The following is a 17247-nucleotide window of genomic DNA, read 5'->3' as shown; positions in this document are numbered from 1 at the left end:
TTCTGGCAGATTGCCAGTACCCTACAGTTCACAGTCACTTCAAGAACAACTGAATTTATAAGGGAGAGAAATATGTAGATGTGTTAAGCCCAGTGCTTACTCAGCACACTGTTCCATGGTAGATTTTAATCAAATCTGAATCTGAATTTGAACTGTGACTTCAAGAAACACAGTTTTAACATTTGATTAACAATTTATACTCATATAGGAAGAAAAAAAAAAAAGAAAACAAAACGTTTACTTCAAACAGTAACCCTACGATGTTTCTAAAGCCCAAAGCCCCTGAACTTGACAGGCAAGCAGACTCTGCAGACCCCCAAATCCAGGCTGGAGTAGCAGTATGTGGTAGCTGGGACAGGGAGAAGAGAAATTGGTATGTGCTATGCCTGATCAGTCCTAAGCAGTTAATCCTACAACAGCCTGGGGACACATTCTTACTGTTAGCTCTGTTTTACAGGCGATGAGACTAAGATGCTGCGAGGTGAAGCAATTTGCCAAGGTAGAGACAGGAAGCAGGATTCGAACCTATGACTCTGCTATGGGTGCTCTCAGCCACCATGCCCCACCACCCACCAAAGAGAGCAAAAAATGGCCAGGACAACCTGGCAGGAATACAGGGGCATCACTCTCACCATTCCCAGCCCAGGAGGATGGGGAACTTACCACAGCAGCCCCTGCCACTCTCCATCTCCTACCACAAATGTCGCTCTACAGTGAAGCTGAACATGACAGGCAGCACACGGGGGGCTCAGCCAGCCATCAACCCACCCAGAGAGAACACCCTCTAGAATGAGGGACTCGGCACCAATACCTGATGCTTGTTCCCCTCCCTTGAAAAGCCAAGAGGTCTCTTTTCCAGACTCCCCTGCAGCTATCAGGGCAGCCAAATGACCCAGTTTTGGTTCATGAAACAAAAGGTGACAGCTGCTATGGGGCGGGGGGTGGGGAGGGTTGGTCAAGTTTTTATTTTCCCAATGAAGAAGGACAGATGTGGCTGAATTTGCCACCCCCTTCCCTGTTGCTCTTGCTCAGACAACGGACCTCATGTTTATGGCTGTGGTGGTCCTCATGAAACCATGAGGGGACAAACCAGCTCAAATATTGGGGGAGCCACGAGAAAGAAGCTCAAGTCCCTGGTAATATCACAGAAATGCAGAACCCACCTTGGGCTGCCCACTTGAGGCTTCTTGTTATCTGAGGAAAATGAACTCTCCTTACTAGAGCTGCTCCAAAGCTGAACTTCCTGTTGCCTATACCAAAAGCATTCCTAACTGACAAAATAATTTTATAGACTTCTAGCTCATAACTCCTTTTAGGGACTATCGTGCTCTGGGGTCTCTTTCTCCCCTGTACTTCTTTTCCACACCTCTGGAGGGCGGAACACAAGAGCTGGGGACAGATGTCCAGGCACTGCCACGGTTGGTACAGGACAAGGATGGCCCTTCCTGTGAGGCCACTAGTTAACAGCAAACTGCCTTCGTCAGCTTTCAGCTCACGTCAGCAAGGGCCAGTCATTCAGCAGTTCACACCAGTCCGCAAGGGCATCCGGACGGAACTCGCATTAGTCAGTCTCTCTCAGTGGCAAGGTTCAAAGTTGAGTTCTTGTAACAGGGCAGCAAATCTCCCTTCTTGTCATTAACGTGGCTATCTGAGCTATAAAGATTTCAAACTGCGCCTGCGTGTGTCATGAGTCATCAAGTCATACTGCCAGAACTGGGAAGGACGGTGTGGGGGGAGCTTGTGAAAGAAAAAGAGGGTCTGTGCAAGAGTTGGAGGGATAATGCCCACCATCTTGCACAAAGAGATCGAAGGAAGAAGGCAAGGGAACGGAACGGACACTTCTTCATGGTTCCTGTGCAACAGTTATGCGGCTAGACACCCCCCCACCCCCGCCACACACACACATATCATTTCTTCCGATTCTGAGTATCTCCAGAGAAGTCCCACAGCAGAGACAGATAATGTGGGATGAAACCAGCTCTGCTAAACCACCAAGCCCCAACTCTGAGCCTCACTGTTACCCTGCCTTCCTGGCTGGCAAAGGACACACGCGGCTGCCAGAGCTGCCTGCCTGGTAGCCGTCCTCATCACACTCTCCAGCAAGACTTCTCTGCAGGGATTAGAAAGTATTTATGCCACCAAACTCTTCTTCCTTCTAGAAAAAGTATAGTCCCAGGCAAAACTCTAAAGTAGGTGGCTTCTCCTGGATTTCTCTGCCTCCCTATTCAGCACCCTTTCCCAAGCCCGGATCACTCACTCGCTTTCTCTTTCGTGCCCTTGCAATATATTCATGCAGTGTTTCTCACCCCTGTGGAAACCAGTGCTCAGAAAAGAACAGGAGAGACACTGGGAGTATGGGATAAAAGACTGGCAAGCATTTTACATCGCTATCTCTGCTGAATAAAGCCTTATGCTGAAGGAAAGCTCCAACTAGACTTCCGGTCTTCATATGAGAGGGCTTGGAAGCAGGGATGAATGGAGGCAGGAGAGAGAAGTGACTCCATCCTAATGCCCCTATGATCCCACCCCACAGCTAGCACCCCCCCCCACTTCCCACCACCAGACACATATGCGCACATGGCTATGTCCGGGGAAAGGCTCTTGCTGCCAGCGGGGCTTTGGACACTATTTCTTTCTCTAGGTAGAAGTCCCACTGCGTTGAGATTGGAGAAAAGGAAAAATCACATCCCATCTTTCATTCAGGAAAAAAAAAACATGCATGTCCCATTCTCCGACAAGATAAGCCCACTAATATCAAATTATTGTGACAGAATCTTCTCCTAGATATCATTGTTTCCTAATATAAGTCCATAATTATGTATTGAATTTCTACCCTACCCCTGGCATGGTGCTATGTAATGAGGCTACAAAACATGATGAAAAGATAATCCTCCTCATGGAAGTCAAAGTCCATATGAGTGTAGACACTGACTATTTAAAATGCTGCAGTACAGGGGACTTGGGTGACTCAGTCAGTTAAGTGTTTGACTTTTGATCTCCGCTCAGATCTTGATTTCAAAGTCATGAGTTCAAGTCCCCATTGGGCTCCATGCTGGGTGTGAAGTCTACTTTAAAAAAAAAAATAAAGGTAAAATGCTATAGTAATAATAGTAACAGCCAATAATAATAATAGTCAATATTTTTCCAGTGCTTAGACTGTGCCTGCTACTGATCCAAGGGCTTTATAAATGCATTGTCTCATTTAATTGCCACAACAACCAATAAGGCAAGTACTCTTATTAGATTCATTTCACAGGGCAGAAAAGTGAGGTTCAGAGCTTAAGTTACTCACCCAAGCTCCTATCATGAGAAGTGGCAGTGCCTGTTTTGTACCCAGGACTGACTTCACTACTACGCTGTGATAATACAGATAGGTAAGGACATTTGAGGGATGAGAGGGGAGAGAAGTCAAGAGGGGATGTTTGACCTAGTTCTTATACAGTCCTAGTGACAAGCTTTGAGCCCCAGGTCTGTGAAGAGGCACATTGTTCATAAAATGTGAACTGTAGCTCCCTGCCCCACCCCCAGGAGGAAGGCTCTGCTAGGTTTATGAGATTGGCTCTATTTCATTCTATAAATATTCTAAACAGCGAGGGCTCTAGAGGGCTCTCAGGAACTCAGAATTCAATGTTATTTTGGGGTCCCAGAAGAAAGGAGCCATGATTTGAGATGTGAGGATCTAGTAACTTCCTTCTAAGAGAACCAAATCCTTCCCCATAAGCTTGCTTCATAACACAATGGATTGTTGGGCAAGTATATGATCTTTGTGAGCCTCATGAATAAAACAAAGTTGGCACCTCACTATCTACCCAAGATTGAGGGCTGGGTCTCTCTAGGTTCCATCCAGCTCTAACCTGTAGAAGCCTGTCATTGAGAGAGTTGGCTCCACAAACGGCTAAAGACAACTCTGACCAGAAAACTCCAAACCATATATGGGAAGAAAAGCACAGAGCAGAACAGGGTTGGAAATAGAGAAAATGTTTTTCTTAATATTTCAGTGGTACTTTTTCATGGTCAAAGTAAAAAAAAAAAAGCCAAGATTAAGGGAAATAAACTAATATACACATACATACACAGACTATATATACAAATACACTTTTACAAATACTAATTTATGCTTCAGTATACTTTTCTTTCTAGTTCTCTCAGCTGTACATGAAGGTCTAAGTATGATTTAGATTTGTTTTAAACCTGGCCCATTAAATGGTACTGGCTTTTAAGAGCTGAGAAAAAGTACCTCCCTGGTTGAAGGATAGACATATGACTTGTAGCCATTTCACTGTAAATACCACATTAGGACAAACTACGGGTCCTTTGTATACAATTTAATTTTGACAGACTTTTTTTAAGTCATAATAATTATTGTTTCCCTGATATGAGATAGAAAACATCAGAAAATACTCTAGTAACTAAATAACGAACATCTTACCAAATAAAGCATAAGGAGACACAAGCAATTCAGTTGGGCTTGCATCATTGTGGTTTTCTGTACTGAAACTCCTGTGAATAAACCAGAGATTAAAAGCAATTAGTTACCAGTCTGTTAAAATCACATCTTTCCAGCCAGAAAGGATCACTGGACAATATCCAGTTATAAGACAGCTTCTTCTTTTTAGGGAATAACCCAGTCTTCCAGAAGCTTCACAATACCTTATGCACAGGAACCCACAAGTCTCAAAGGAAGCTCATGGTAATTCCATTTCTTTAACTGCTTCACTTTATTATAATCTTCTCCATTTACAGGTCTTAAATGATAGAAAAGAAGTAAAGTCTTTACTTTACTTATACACATGAGAAAGATATGTTTTGGCAAATGCCAGAATAACTAGATACTAACATTTTAGAGGTTCTGATGCAAAGCTGCAAATACATGAGATTCCTCAAGCAGAAAGAACCCAAGAATGTTCAGAGTCCTTCATTCAAAGACCTCACCAGCCAGACTTTGGTCTTCTAAACATTGTTGTTAACTAGGCAATACCCCTAAGGAAAAAGCATACTTTGTATTACTCCAAAAACAACCAAATAACCAAATAAGAATCCAAATTCTGTCCTTATTCTTTTCTGCTCGGTATTATTTTTTTCTTTCTTGAGGCTTCACAGTTTTTAGAAATTACAACTTTCACCCTGAGATACCTCATGACTAACTGATTTTAAGCTCTGACATAAATTTTCTACATGGCCTATAAAGCAAGGTTGTTGCCTGTCATGGTACTGGACTGCCAAAACAATACCAAAAATCGACAAAATGAGAAATGCACTCATTTCACTAAAATTCCAATCACTTCATTATCTCTAGGGATTAAGGACAATCCTGTTTCATCTTTTTCTTTCTTTTTTTTTACATTTTTCTACATTGAAGTTTTTATTATGTTTTATTAGTCACTATACATCATTAACTTTTGACGTAGTGTTCCAAGATTCATTGTCTGTGTATAACACCCAGTGCCCCATGCAAAATATGCCCTCCTTTAACTTATTGATATAATCAGCATGAAAAAGTGGTAAATGGTTACTGAAGTTCAAACCACCCTAAAAATGTAGCCCTTGAAATTTTTTTAATTCTTTGCATTTGGATAGCTTATATTTGTACTTGAAAAAGTTCATCCTGTTTTAGCCGCACAAATGCCACAAATGCCCTGGGAGATAAAGATAGAAATAAAGCATTTATTAAGTATCAGCTATGAGGTAGACATGGGGAGGGGCCTTTGCAAATAATATATGGTCAGTGGATTCTGAGTCAGAAAGCCTGGACCAGAAACCCAGCTCTGCCTTTCACTAGCTGTGCTGCCATGGTTATACCACTTAATTTCCCCGTGCCTCAGTTTCCTCAAACAGAAAATACATACCAATTGCTCAATAATAAATGTGTCAGTTTCTCACAGAAACAATGAGTTAGGAAATGTTATACTTATTTTATAAAGAAGGACATGGAGGTTCAAGGTTAAGTGATTCACCCAGTACATAAGTAGGCAGGGACGGTTGTCTTGCTTCCAGCCAGACCTGTCAGATCCCAAAGACCCAAACCTCTTTGAACTCTTTCTATGCTACTGTACATAGTGTGGGAGCTGCAGAGATATGGATGTAGGCACAAAGAAACAGATATGTAAAATGTATATATTGTTTCTACCTGCTAAGTCCATGAAGCATCCTTTCCCAAGGTTCTCTAAATATTTTAAGGAAGAGCTAGGGTTAAAATCCTTAAGGACAGTCAAATTCATAAATTCTGTGAATGTTTAGAAATTAGCTTTTGCAACAGAATTAATTTGGTTGTTGTGTTCAAATATCATTTTAGAATTGGCTCATTATCTTCAACACAAACAAGACATTTTTCTACTGCTTTCGACGGCTGATGTGGTAGGGAGACACATGGAAATAAATAACAATGCCAGGCTCTAGCATACTGCAATACGAAATATGTAAATGAAGAAATTATTCAGTCTAACTTGTTTTTGTTTTGTTTTGTTTTGACCTTGCAAAATGCACGTGATTAGCTTCTAAGAGAAGTAGGAATAGAGACACTCATGGCACATTGGGGGCTCATTCTTCTCAAGCTCCTCGGCATTCAAGAGCTTTCAAATACTGGTCCCCAACTTAGTCTTCCAGTCTTCTCTCCCACTCCCTCCCCGCGCTCAGTAACACAGTCTACCCAGATGGACTCTGCACCCTGAGCCTTCCGGTCTCCCTGCTTTGACACTTGCTGCCTACCCCACCCAGCACAGGGCCAGCTGGAAGGGATGCACCATCAATATTTGCATCAGGAAGTTGGACTGAGCTTGTCCCTCCTCACTTCTATGCGTACTACTTGTCATACCTTACCTCCTGGGTCCAACAACTTGTTCGTTGATTTCAAAAGCATTGAATTATTATAAAAAGCTTCTCTGTGCTAAGCCGTGGGATAACCAAATAAGGCATACAGAGTCTGCCTTCAAGGAGTTAGAAACCAAAACTTCCTTCATGAAATCTTTGCTGATTTCCAGCCACAAGGGTCTTACTCTCGAAGCCCCTCATACTGGCATTTTTATAAAACATTTATTTATGTATCTGTGTTATCACCTGTGCTAGAAAGCAAAATCCTTCAAGGCAGAGGCCTTATTTTAAAAAGTTTTTTGACCCTCTCACAGCTTGTCATGCGATGCCTTGCGTATATTAAGCCCTCAACAGATGTTTGTTAAATTCTAAAACATTTTAATTATCTAAGAGAGATAGCCTATGGATTTACCCAATCTTTAAGAGCTTCCAGAATAAACATAAAATGTTCAAGGAAACTAATTTGAGATTTAAAGATTTGTTTTGATGCAAAGTCACAGATTTTTATTGTCGATGAAAAGGGTCGCTTCTCTTTTAAATACGCTGGCAGATTTCTGTGCAGTAAACAGGTTAAGAACTGGTTGATACATGTCATCTCTTCTGGAACTGATTTTTCAGTGCTTTTAATCTCCCAAAGACATATACACTGAACGATAGAAAAACACATACAAATAAAACAAATGCCTTATTTTAGTCAGATGCTCAGGCCACCATCTGGGATGTTTTAAGGAATCAGGAAAGTGAACATAGCCATGCACTTCTCCTTTATTTGGTCATTTACAGTTAGTCTCATCCCTCACAGAGAGGTTTCCAGGGGGAAATGGTGGTGATTGCTTTTTCCACCTCCATACCTAGGCTTCCTTGATTCATGTGCAGACCATTCTACAGCACAGTACCACTGTTGGGAGCATGAACCCCGGAGTTCGACCAGCCGGCTCCCTCACGGACTTGTATCTGCTCACCCTTAAGCAGGGATGATCAGGGTGCCTCCCTGTGAGATTTATGGGGTTCAATGAGTTCCTGTTTTGAACAGTGTTTGTTAAATAAAAATTCATTCTGCCACCCCCATGTGCTTCGCCAGAACTTTGAACATTGTCCTACGGAATGTCTCCTCCACAGTCCCTGGCTGTCGGTGGCCCTGACAATGAGACAACCCAAGAAGCAGCCTTCACGGCAATGTCCTCATGGCCCAGTGAAGCAGTGAGGCAAAGCCTTCATCTCCAGGCATATGGGCAAACCACACTAATGCGGGGATTATGCCTGAAGGGAATTTTAGCCTCTTAGACAGGCCTTGCCTCTATTTCCTCTTTGCATGGACATCATCCCACTAATGGGTGTCACATCCTGGATCCTAGTATTGCTGGAGGGAAAGCACAGCTTACAACTGAAACCACCTAAAACGACCAAGCCACACACACTTGGTGGATTTCGTCCCCAGCACCACTTGGAAAAGGACTGGAGCACGTTTCTAGATAATGGAGTGACATTTTATCTGAACTCCCTGAAATGGTTGATACAACCATCTGCTAGGAATTTGTGTTATTTGTTGGGGTTTCCCTGAGGCACAAGGACTGAATTCAGACAGTTTCTATGGCAACTATCTGAGAGGCCAAACACATCCTTAGCAACACAGGTCAAAGGTTTTTTGGGGGGTGGGGAAGGAATTTTGAAAAGCCACCACCACTTGCTTTTAACCGTGGACCACTGACAAATACACAGTCAGGGCTGCTGGCCTTGCTGCTTCGGGCTGATGCCCTGATTCACCACAGCTCACAAAATACACATCTCCCCGCACCCTGCATCTGGGTCCAGCCTGAACAACAGTACAGAAGCAGCTAACACTTACTGAAAACGACTTGCCTGGCACCTGCTGCGACTTCTCTATGTGTTACCTTACTGATTTCTCATGAAAACCCTACGAACCAGGGACTATGGAAACATCTGCCTCTTAGAGAGCAAAAATCAAAAGGTGAGGATCAAAGAAGTTGAGAAATTTGCCTCAGATCACACTGCCTGGCTAGTTCTACACCTGTGCTCTTATTCATAAAAATAACAAGACATCTGGTATCACTTTATCCATTATACACCTTCCAAAAATTCAAAAAATTTCTCTTTTTTCTTTCTCTTTCTGGTTGTTTTTTGTTTTTGTTTTTGTTTGTTTGTTTGTTTGTTTGTTTTGAAGGAGGAGAGAGAATGTGAGTAGAGGAGGAGCAGAGGGAGAAGGAGGGAGAGGATCTCAAGCAGACTCCACACTCAGCGTGGAGCCCAACATAGGGCTTAGTTTCACAACTCTGGGATCATGACCTGAGCAGAAATCAAGAGCCAAGTGTTTCAACAACTGAGCCACCCAGGAAACCCATTTTTTTTTTTTTTTAAGATTTGATTGACTGATTTGAAAGAGAGAGAGAGAGCATGAACAATGGGGCAGAGGGAGAGAGACAAGCCAACTCCCCACTGAGGAGGAGAAATTTAGACACAGAGACACACCGGGAGGGAAGACAATGTGGACCCACGGGGGAAGACGGCCATCTATAAGCAGAATGGAGGGGCCACAAACAGACCCTCATAACCCCCGGAACATAACATCTTGACTTTGGCCGTCTGGCCTCCAGAACTGTGAGACAACATATTCTTGTTGTTCAAGCCACCCCCATCTGTGGTACTTTGTTACGCCAGCCCTAGCGAACTCTTACCCCAAGGAAGTCTGGTTTTGAGTGAGCAAGGCACCGCCCTTGCAGGATAGAGGTGGCCAGAGACAGGCCTGTGTTCAGTTATCACACAGGCAGTGCCCATGGCATCTCAGGGGTCCCGTCAAAGCTTGATTAATTCTCCTGCTGGGTTCCAATTCCTCCAAGAGGCATTCTTAGACACTCTAGTCATTTCCCCATTTATCTGAGTAAGGACATGGAATTCCTACATCCCAGGTCTCTAAACCTTCAATAACTCAACACACAAGCATTGATTTTTTTTCTCCCCGTTGCAAAAAGCTCAATGATAGGCAAACCTTAAAAAGACGTGTCATCTCTCATCCTTTAAAAAAAAAATAGAAGGCATTAGGGCTTTGAATTCAAGTAATTTACCCTGCTCGAAGGTTGAACTATGCATTTCCAAAGAACAAAGAAGGTGCAGGAGGACAGGACTAGAAAATTTGTTTTCAAATATCATAGGTGATGTGGGCAGGAGGGGATGTGGCTAGAATTCATAATACCACCAGGACCAAACAGCACTACATACCCTGTGCACCCTTTATTGTACCTCTGCACTGTATATTGCTAACATCAGCATAAATTATAAAGCAAGGCCAAATAGGAATAAAGATCAGATTAAAAAGCCTGCTCACACCATTGTTCATCAAGTAATGTTCAAATCAATCATGCCTATCTTTTGGGTCTCACTTGCAAATCTCTGGCACCAATTATATCTCTTACGGTTTAGAAAAATCACAGGAAGATCTGACCGATTTGCACTCTTGACAAATTAGAGACCCAATTAAAGTGGCCATTAATAAGCTAGAAATAAACAGGCAGGCATAAAAGCAAGGCTGCTGTCTTGCATTTCAGACTGATTTTGGAGGAAAGAAGACAAGTAGGGAAGGGGGTCCCCCACCCCAACACACAAATGTAAGTCTCTTACTAAGCTTTTGTAATACAGATGTGCCAGCTTTTTGGTATATGCAAATCTGGATTTTCACACATACAGAACTGAGGGTGATTATTTGTTTTATCGATAGGTTCAAGGTCAGATGAACAAGCTCATGAGAGTTACATGCAGGCCCCCTCACCAACAGGACTTATAAAGTTTTAAATCTATATGATCAATTTAAGTATAAATTACTACCATAATTATTTTTATTAAAGAAAAAAAGGAGATCTAAGGAATATTTTGAGACCTGTGTTTAAGCTTATCCCTGGCTAGATTTCATTCCACCCAACACTCCCTAGAAGTGAGTGAGGGAAGGGGAAGCTCCCCTCAGAGCCACACAGAGTGCCCAACCCTGAACAAAATGATAGTTGGGGGAGGTCAAGGGAAGGAGGTGCCCTCATGGGAATAGGTAGCTATCTAGGGGTGGTGCTTCCCTGACATCTCAAGCAGCCTGGCAGCAAGGATGTCAGTGCTGAATTCCCTCTGGTGTCCATATTTACACCTCAGAAACCCCAGGAGGAAGCGAGGGAAGAATTTACTTTCCTCCACACGTCAGAACATCATAAGGGCCTTCCCTGGCCTAAAGAGGAAGACAGGAATTACTATTTCTCATAAAAGATGGCTTAATTATTTTTTACAAAGGGTTTCCTCATGTATTATATTATGTATTATTTTGACTTATAAAGCATACAGATCAGCATTTTGTCAAGATAATAAAATCACACATTCTGTCCTTAGAAAATCAGTATGAGGTAAATCTGAATTAGATTTCATCCCATCAGGTTTAGATACAGAGATTAAAAACAAAACAAAACAAAATCCCTAGACACTTGCTGTAATACTAGCTCATTTATAAAATAGCCCAGAGACAAGGATTCTCCTGACAAAAATGTGCAGTCGTGCAGTGTGACAGGTTCAGTTTCCAATCTCTGTAGTTAGATCACAACTGATTACTGGGATGGGCAAGAGAATCAAAGAAATATAAATTTAATCCTATCTCCATAAAGAACACCATGCCCCTATGAACTTCACTCATGACTTAGCTTTGTATAGTTGAAAAAAAATTTTTTTAATTAGCTAGTATTTTATGAGCATGTACCAAGTTAAGCACCTTGGACAACTTATTTAATTTAAATAGCACAATAGTCCTGTAAGGTAGGTACTGTTGTCATCCTACAGAAAGGAAACTGAGCTCAGAGACTTTGAGGACAGGGTGTCAGTCTGACTGCAGAAACCAAGCACAGGACACTCCCTCTGAGGAAGAGGTGCTCATCCTTAGTTTAAACATTCTTAAAAGGCACAAATCTACCATTTTGACTGCTCTTTGTCTTTTGGAAGAACACAAGTCTTAATGTTTGAAGATAATTAAAGTGTGGTAAGAAGTTATTTATTCAGACTATCATGGATGAGAAGATTCACAGTATGTGAGTCTTCCAGAATCTTTTAAGAGAAATTGAGTTTTCTTTGTGTCATATACACAATAACCAGGTAGATCTTGGGCTGTTATATATGCTTAAGTGAAAAATCAACTTCAACCATTAAGTATATATGTTTTTATTACATTAATATTTAGTGTACCTCCATAAACATATCTGTTTGTTCTCACAAGTAACAAATAGGTAGATAGATATTTCTGTAATAAACTGAGGTACCTTTCTCTTGTTGAATCAATGAGTAGACCACAGAATGAGCCCCAGTCTAAGTTTGAGATAAGAGATTTCTGAATGAATCCAATCTTATGCCAAAAATTAAATCTATATGCCTATCCGTGTAAACTAAGACCCATTAAAGCACCTGTACATAGGCCTTTGGAGAAAGGGACACGATGATTCATGCTAAGCTTTCCATCTCAGAGTCATCTCTCTTAACATGGAAGAAAAGTGGGGGCACATTCTCTTTTCCAGAAAGTTCTTTTGACAACAGATTAGGAAGTTTAGTTTCTGCCAGCATATATTTTGCTTTTTATAAAAGAGAGGAAAAATGGGTGCCCAGGTGACTCAGTCGGTTGAGCATCCCACTCTTGGTTTCGGCTCAGATCATGATCTCATGGTCCTGGAGTTTGTTGAACTCCTCATTTTGCAGGAAGTCTGCTTGAGGATTCCCATCTTCTCCCTCTGCCTCAACTCCCATTCACAAGCGCGCTCTCTCTGTCTTTCTAAAGTAAATGAAAAGTATCTTCAAAAAAAAAAAAAAAAAGAGGAAGAAGGGAGGAGGAACAGGAAATGCAACCTTCATCTTGAACAGCAATGACTTTTCCCAGGAGTCATCTAGGTAAGTTTCAAAGGACGCCACACCCACACCTCACCAGAGGACTTATCCAGTTGACCCTTATACAACTCAAGGGTTAGGGGCACTAAACCCGTGTGCACTCAAAAGTCTGCATATACTTCTGACTCTCCAAAACCTTAACATCTAATAGTCTACGATTGACAGGAAGCCTTACTGATAACATAACCAGTCAAATTAACACATATTTTCTATGTTATATGTATTATATATTGAATTCTTACAACAATGTAAGCTGGAGAAAACAAAATCTCCGTCTCCTCACGACTCTGAGATCATGACCTGAGCTGAAATCAAGAGTCTGACGCTTCGCCAACTGAGCCACCCAGGCACCCCTAACACTTGAACTTTCTAAAGGTGAGGGGAGCTAACATTCATTGAACATCTACCCCATGCAAGCAATATACTGAACTTTTTACAAGCATATTTAATTTATTCTCATAACTGCTTGGTTAGGCAAGTATCTCCATTTCATAGATGAGAAAATTAGGGTCCAGGGAGCTTAAGCAATTCAGTGCCCACTGGCCACTAAATGATGAAACTGGCCTAACCCATCTGCCCAACCCTGAAGACTCATAAACTCTACACCCCGCAGTCTGCAATAAACCCTCACTCAGCAAAAGATACTTCATTTCCTGGTGAGAGCTGAATATTGTCCATTTTCCTTGTCACCTAAATGTGTTTTCTTTTTCTTTTAAACTATTTTTCACATGCCATCTAAGTTTTTAAAGAAAATTAAATCAAGAAAATTTCAAAGAATGCATCACCCTTCCAATCTACAGCTGAGGACCCCCCCCCCACCCCATGGCAGAGGGCATCTGTCTCCAAAAGGTCACCCATAATAAAGAAACAACCAAGACCGAGGCAGAAGCTGGAGCTTTAAAGACACAATGAGCTATACACAACTTGACATCTCAAAATGATCACTTGTCAGTGGATGGAACATCCACCAAAAGCTGACCAACACACACAGCAAGTTTTGCTCTCCCAAGTAGGAAGGCAGGTCTATCTCTCTGGTTTCAGTTCTTATATCCAGTACTTTAAAGAAAGGGTTTCTTTTCTCCTATGCCTTTCCCCTCCCCCATTGGGTCCAAGACAGTCCTAACAACCCTAAATTGTATCGCATTCTCTGAGAAGTAGATAGAATGCTCATTTGTTGAATACCACATCTGAGAGATGACACTTTGTAGGAATGAGATTTCAGCTCTGATTTCTAGAATCTAGAGCCCCAGGGCATCTTAGCACTAGGCACTTCTAGATTTTAATAGCAAGGAGTGGATATAACACTCATTTCAACATCCCCAAATTCCATCTTTCCTTTAATCCCACTGTCAACCTTGATCCAAGAAGCCATTTCATTAAATAAATTTATAAATTGGGAAGACTAGTGAAAAGAAACCGAAAAAGATACTGTGCTCCATAGGTAAAACTTGTCACACCAAGAATAAACTATCCTTCCCTTTGCAGTCACATAGCACCCTTCGAGGAAATAAATTTATCCAGCAACTTCTTAAGTACTCTGCCTTCATCATCTATTTTGTCATTCTTGAAGAAGTACCTTAACAACATAGTTAAGACATGCCGACACTTACCTTTCTGTAAGTAAATAACAAAATGGTTTTAAAAGTTATTTTCTTCCATTCAGCTGTTGAGACTCTTGCTGGGGCTTGAGAATCTCCCCGGAAAACACTCCCTGTGCACAGCTGTTGGCCCAGCCTCTCCCCTCACCTTCGGTCAAACATTAACCATCAACTGGCTTTATTGATTCTCAGGAGCCATCAGCTGTCATAAAAGTTATCATTATATTCACTACAGAAAAGAAGTGGGTTCGTACCAAAAGAAGCCATTCCACACCCAATACATCTCCAAGCAGGTGTCTGAATTTTTGAATGCAGAGAAATAAATTAGAGACAAAAAGAAATTTAAGTGGACAAACTTTCTATGGATCCAACTGCCCCTGGAGTTTGTGCTCCGTGACATCAAGACAGCTTTGCCATATTTTATACACCTGACATTTAGCATAGTGTCTGCCTAGAAGACACAATTAACAAATATTTGTAAATTCCATCTCAAACACAGAGTGCAGGGCGTTACTTCTGAGCAATGAAGCAGTCACTGATAACCAGCCCGAAGAGAAAGAAATAAATAACTCAGAAGGTGTAGCCAAAGATGTAATCTGGCAGTGCCTGCTTCTGAAATTCAAGGGTCCTCTTCAAAGTCTGCATGAAACGACCAGTAGTCGTCTCCCCCGCTGCCAAACACAAACAAGTCCTTCACAATTCTCTTCACAATTCTGAGAAGAGATTTGCCTATAAAGCAAGTTATTTCTTTCACTTAAAATGAGGTTTGCAATTAAACAATAAAATCCAATAGCCCTAGATTTCTTAAGTCAGGTTGTCCTTTAGACTGACTTCTGATTTCCATCGTTCAGTCACTCTGGAAATTCACATTGGAGAATCAATGTCACTTTTGTGTCAAATGTGTCACTCTTGATCCCGATTCTGTTGACCTTCTGATACTCACTTCTGGGCTTCTCCTGAGCTGTATTGTGCTTTCCATTTGTGTCTAGGTGTGCATAACGCAGGGAAAGAGCAAGAGCACAACCAGCTGTCTAGATGGACTTGCTTCTCGAATCTCTTAAGAAGCCCAGAGGGCTCTAAGCCGCATTTATCTTGAGAACTTCAAAAGGGAAACCATCTCCTCATATGCCAATGGTTTAGCCTACTCAGTGGATCACAGGTCTAGGAAAAATCCTTCTCCTTTGTCTCACAGCCAACATAACTGTATAAGGAAAGGAGATCAGCTGAAGCTCGGCAATTCGCAAATTCACAACACCTCGGTCCACCCGTTAGTTAAATAAAATGACCTCGTTCTGTAAAATCAAGTATCTTCCCTTGTATGTTTCACTTCCTGAAATCATTGACAAGACTCTCACCAGCACTGCTCTAAAAGGAGTTTGCTTCTTTAGAAACTTTTAAATAATGTATGTAAAAAAAAACTTTTAAATCTATAATGTGGTTTCTAAAGATTCTATTTGTTTACTTGAGAGAAAGAAAGAGCATGCGTATGCAGGAGCAGGGGTGGAGGAGGCAGGGGGGAGAAGCAGGGAGCACAGTGGAGGAGGGAAGACGGGGGCTTGATCGCGCAGGAGGTGGGATCATGACCTGAGTCAAAGGCAGATGCTTAACCAATTAAACCACTCAGTGCCCCATTATAAAGTGTTTTTTAAAAGTATATATATGTATCACTTTTAGTCATCCTTTCTCAGCAATAATAATACAACTATGCTCATGGCATATTGGTTTATCAGTTTGTTTGTTTTTTATTATTATATTGTGTTAGTCACCGTACAGTACTTCATTAGTTCCTGATGTAGTGCTCCATGATTCATCGTTAGCCCACAACACCCAGTGTTCCATGAAACCCATCTCCGGGCTAACCGGTCCCCCCACCGCCTCCTCCCTGAAACCCTCAGTTTGTTTCCCGGGGTCCATAGTCTCTCATGGTTCATCTCCTCCTCTGACTTCCCCACCTTCTTCATTTTCACTTCCTTCTCCTAATGTCTTCCATGCTATTCCTTATGCTCCACATATAAGTGAAACCATATGATAATTGACTTTCTTTGCTCGACTTATTTCACTCAGCATAATCCCCTCCAGTCCCATCCATGTCGATGCAAATGATGGGTATTCGTCCTTTCTGATGGCTAAGTAATAGGTTTATCAGTTTAAAAATATGCTTTCTCACTTAATCTTTACATGTTCACAAAGTAGATTCCATCTTATAGAGAGAAAACAAAAGTTTTACTTTTTGCCCAAGTCACACAGCCTGTGATTACGGAATTAGGACTCCAGTCCTGGTCTGTCTGATTCAAAGTCCAACATACTCACCACAACTATAGAATCCACCCAATTATGGTCCTTCTAGTTTCTGTGTGAGTAATAAGAAAATCCATGGGGGGTGGGGGGGGCGTGTGGGTGGCTCAGGCCTCAAGTATCTGCCCTCGGCTCAGGTCAGGATCCCAGGGTCCTATCAGGTTCCCCGCTCAGTGGAAACCTGCTTCTCCCTCTCCCACTCCCCCTGCTTGTGTTCCCTCTCTCCCTGTGTCTCTGTCAAATAAATAAATAAAATTTTTAAAAAAGAAAAGAAAATCCATAGGAAGAAAGGTCCCTATATAACACCTTTCCTGATGGAAGATAGCCAAGATCTTAAATTGGGCTTCTCTGTACATTTTATGCTACTTCCAGCCTCTAGCTTCCAAGTCAAAGAAGCAGGTTGGTAGATCTCTAAAAGGCCAAAACCACCCATTAGAAAAATCAACAGGTGGTCACATCTCTAAATTATAAAGGCTTTTCCTCTGCTTTGCAGGATAAAGGGTTAGCATGGTTCTGAGGGCTGTATGTTTCACCATTATGAATTATACATATTTATAATTTGTAAAATCATCTGGATCTTATCATTTCATATGTTCTGCCTTGTGTTTCAGGATAAACACCACCGCATTTTAGGAAT

General features: G+C 41.7%; 1 protein-coding gene across 3 annotated transcripts in view; it reads right to left on the bottom strand.

Moving 5' to 3' along the window:
• The window catches only part of CDH17 (cadherin 17), a 76711-nt gene that overhangs the window by 53515 nt on the left and 5949 nt on the right, over positions 1-17247 (bottom strand). For 2 of the 3 annotated variants that reach the window (XM_004768565.3, XM_004768566.3), the window contains exon 2: positions 4430-4500. In XM_004768565.3, coding sequence (XP_004768622.1) covers positions 4430-4500 — 71 coding nt within the window. Of the gene's footprint in view, positions 1-4429; positions 4501-14327; positions 14459-17247 lie in introns of those variants that run through there. The other variant, XM_004768569.3, reaches the window with a different exon arrangement.

This window comes from Mustela putorius, unplaced genomic scaffold, assembly GCF_011764305.1.
Source record: "Mustela putorius furo isolate JIRA1106 unplaced genomic scaffold, ASM1176430v1.1 tig00000163_pilon_pilon_pilon, whole genome shotgun sequence".
Classification (NCBI taxonomy): domain Eukaryota; kingdom Metazoa; phylum Chordata; class Mammalia; order Carnivora; family Mustelidae; genus Mustela; species Mustela putorius.
The sequence above is the reverse complement of the archived record's forward strand: the minus strand, read 5'-3'. Positions and strand labels throughout refer to the sequence as shown.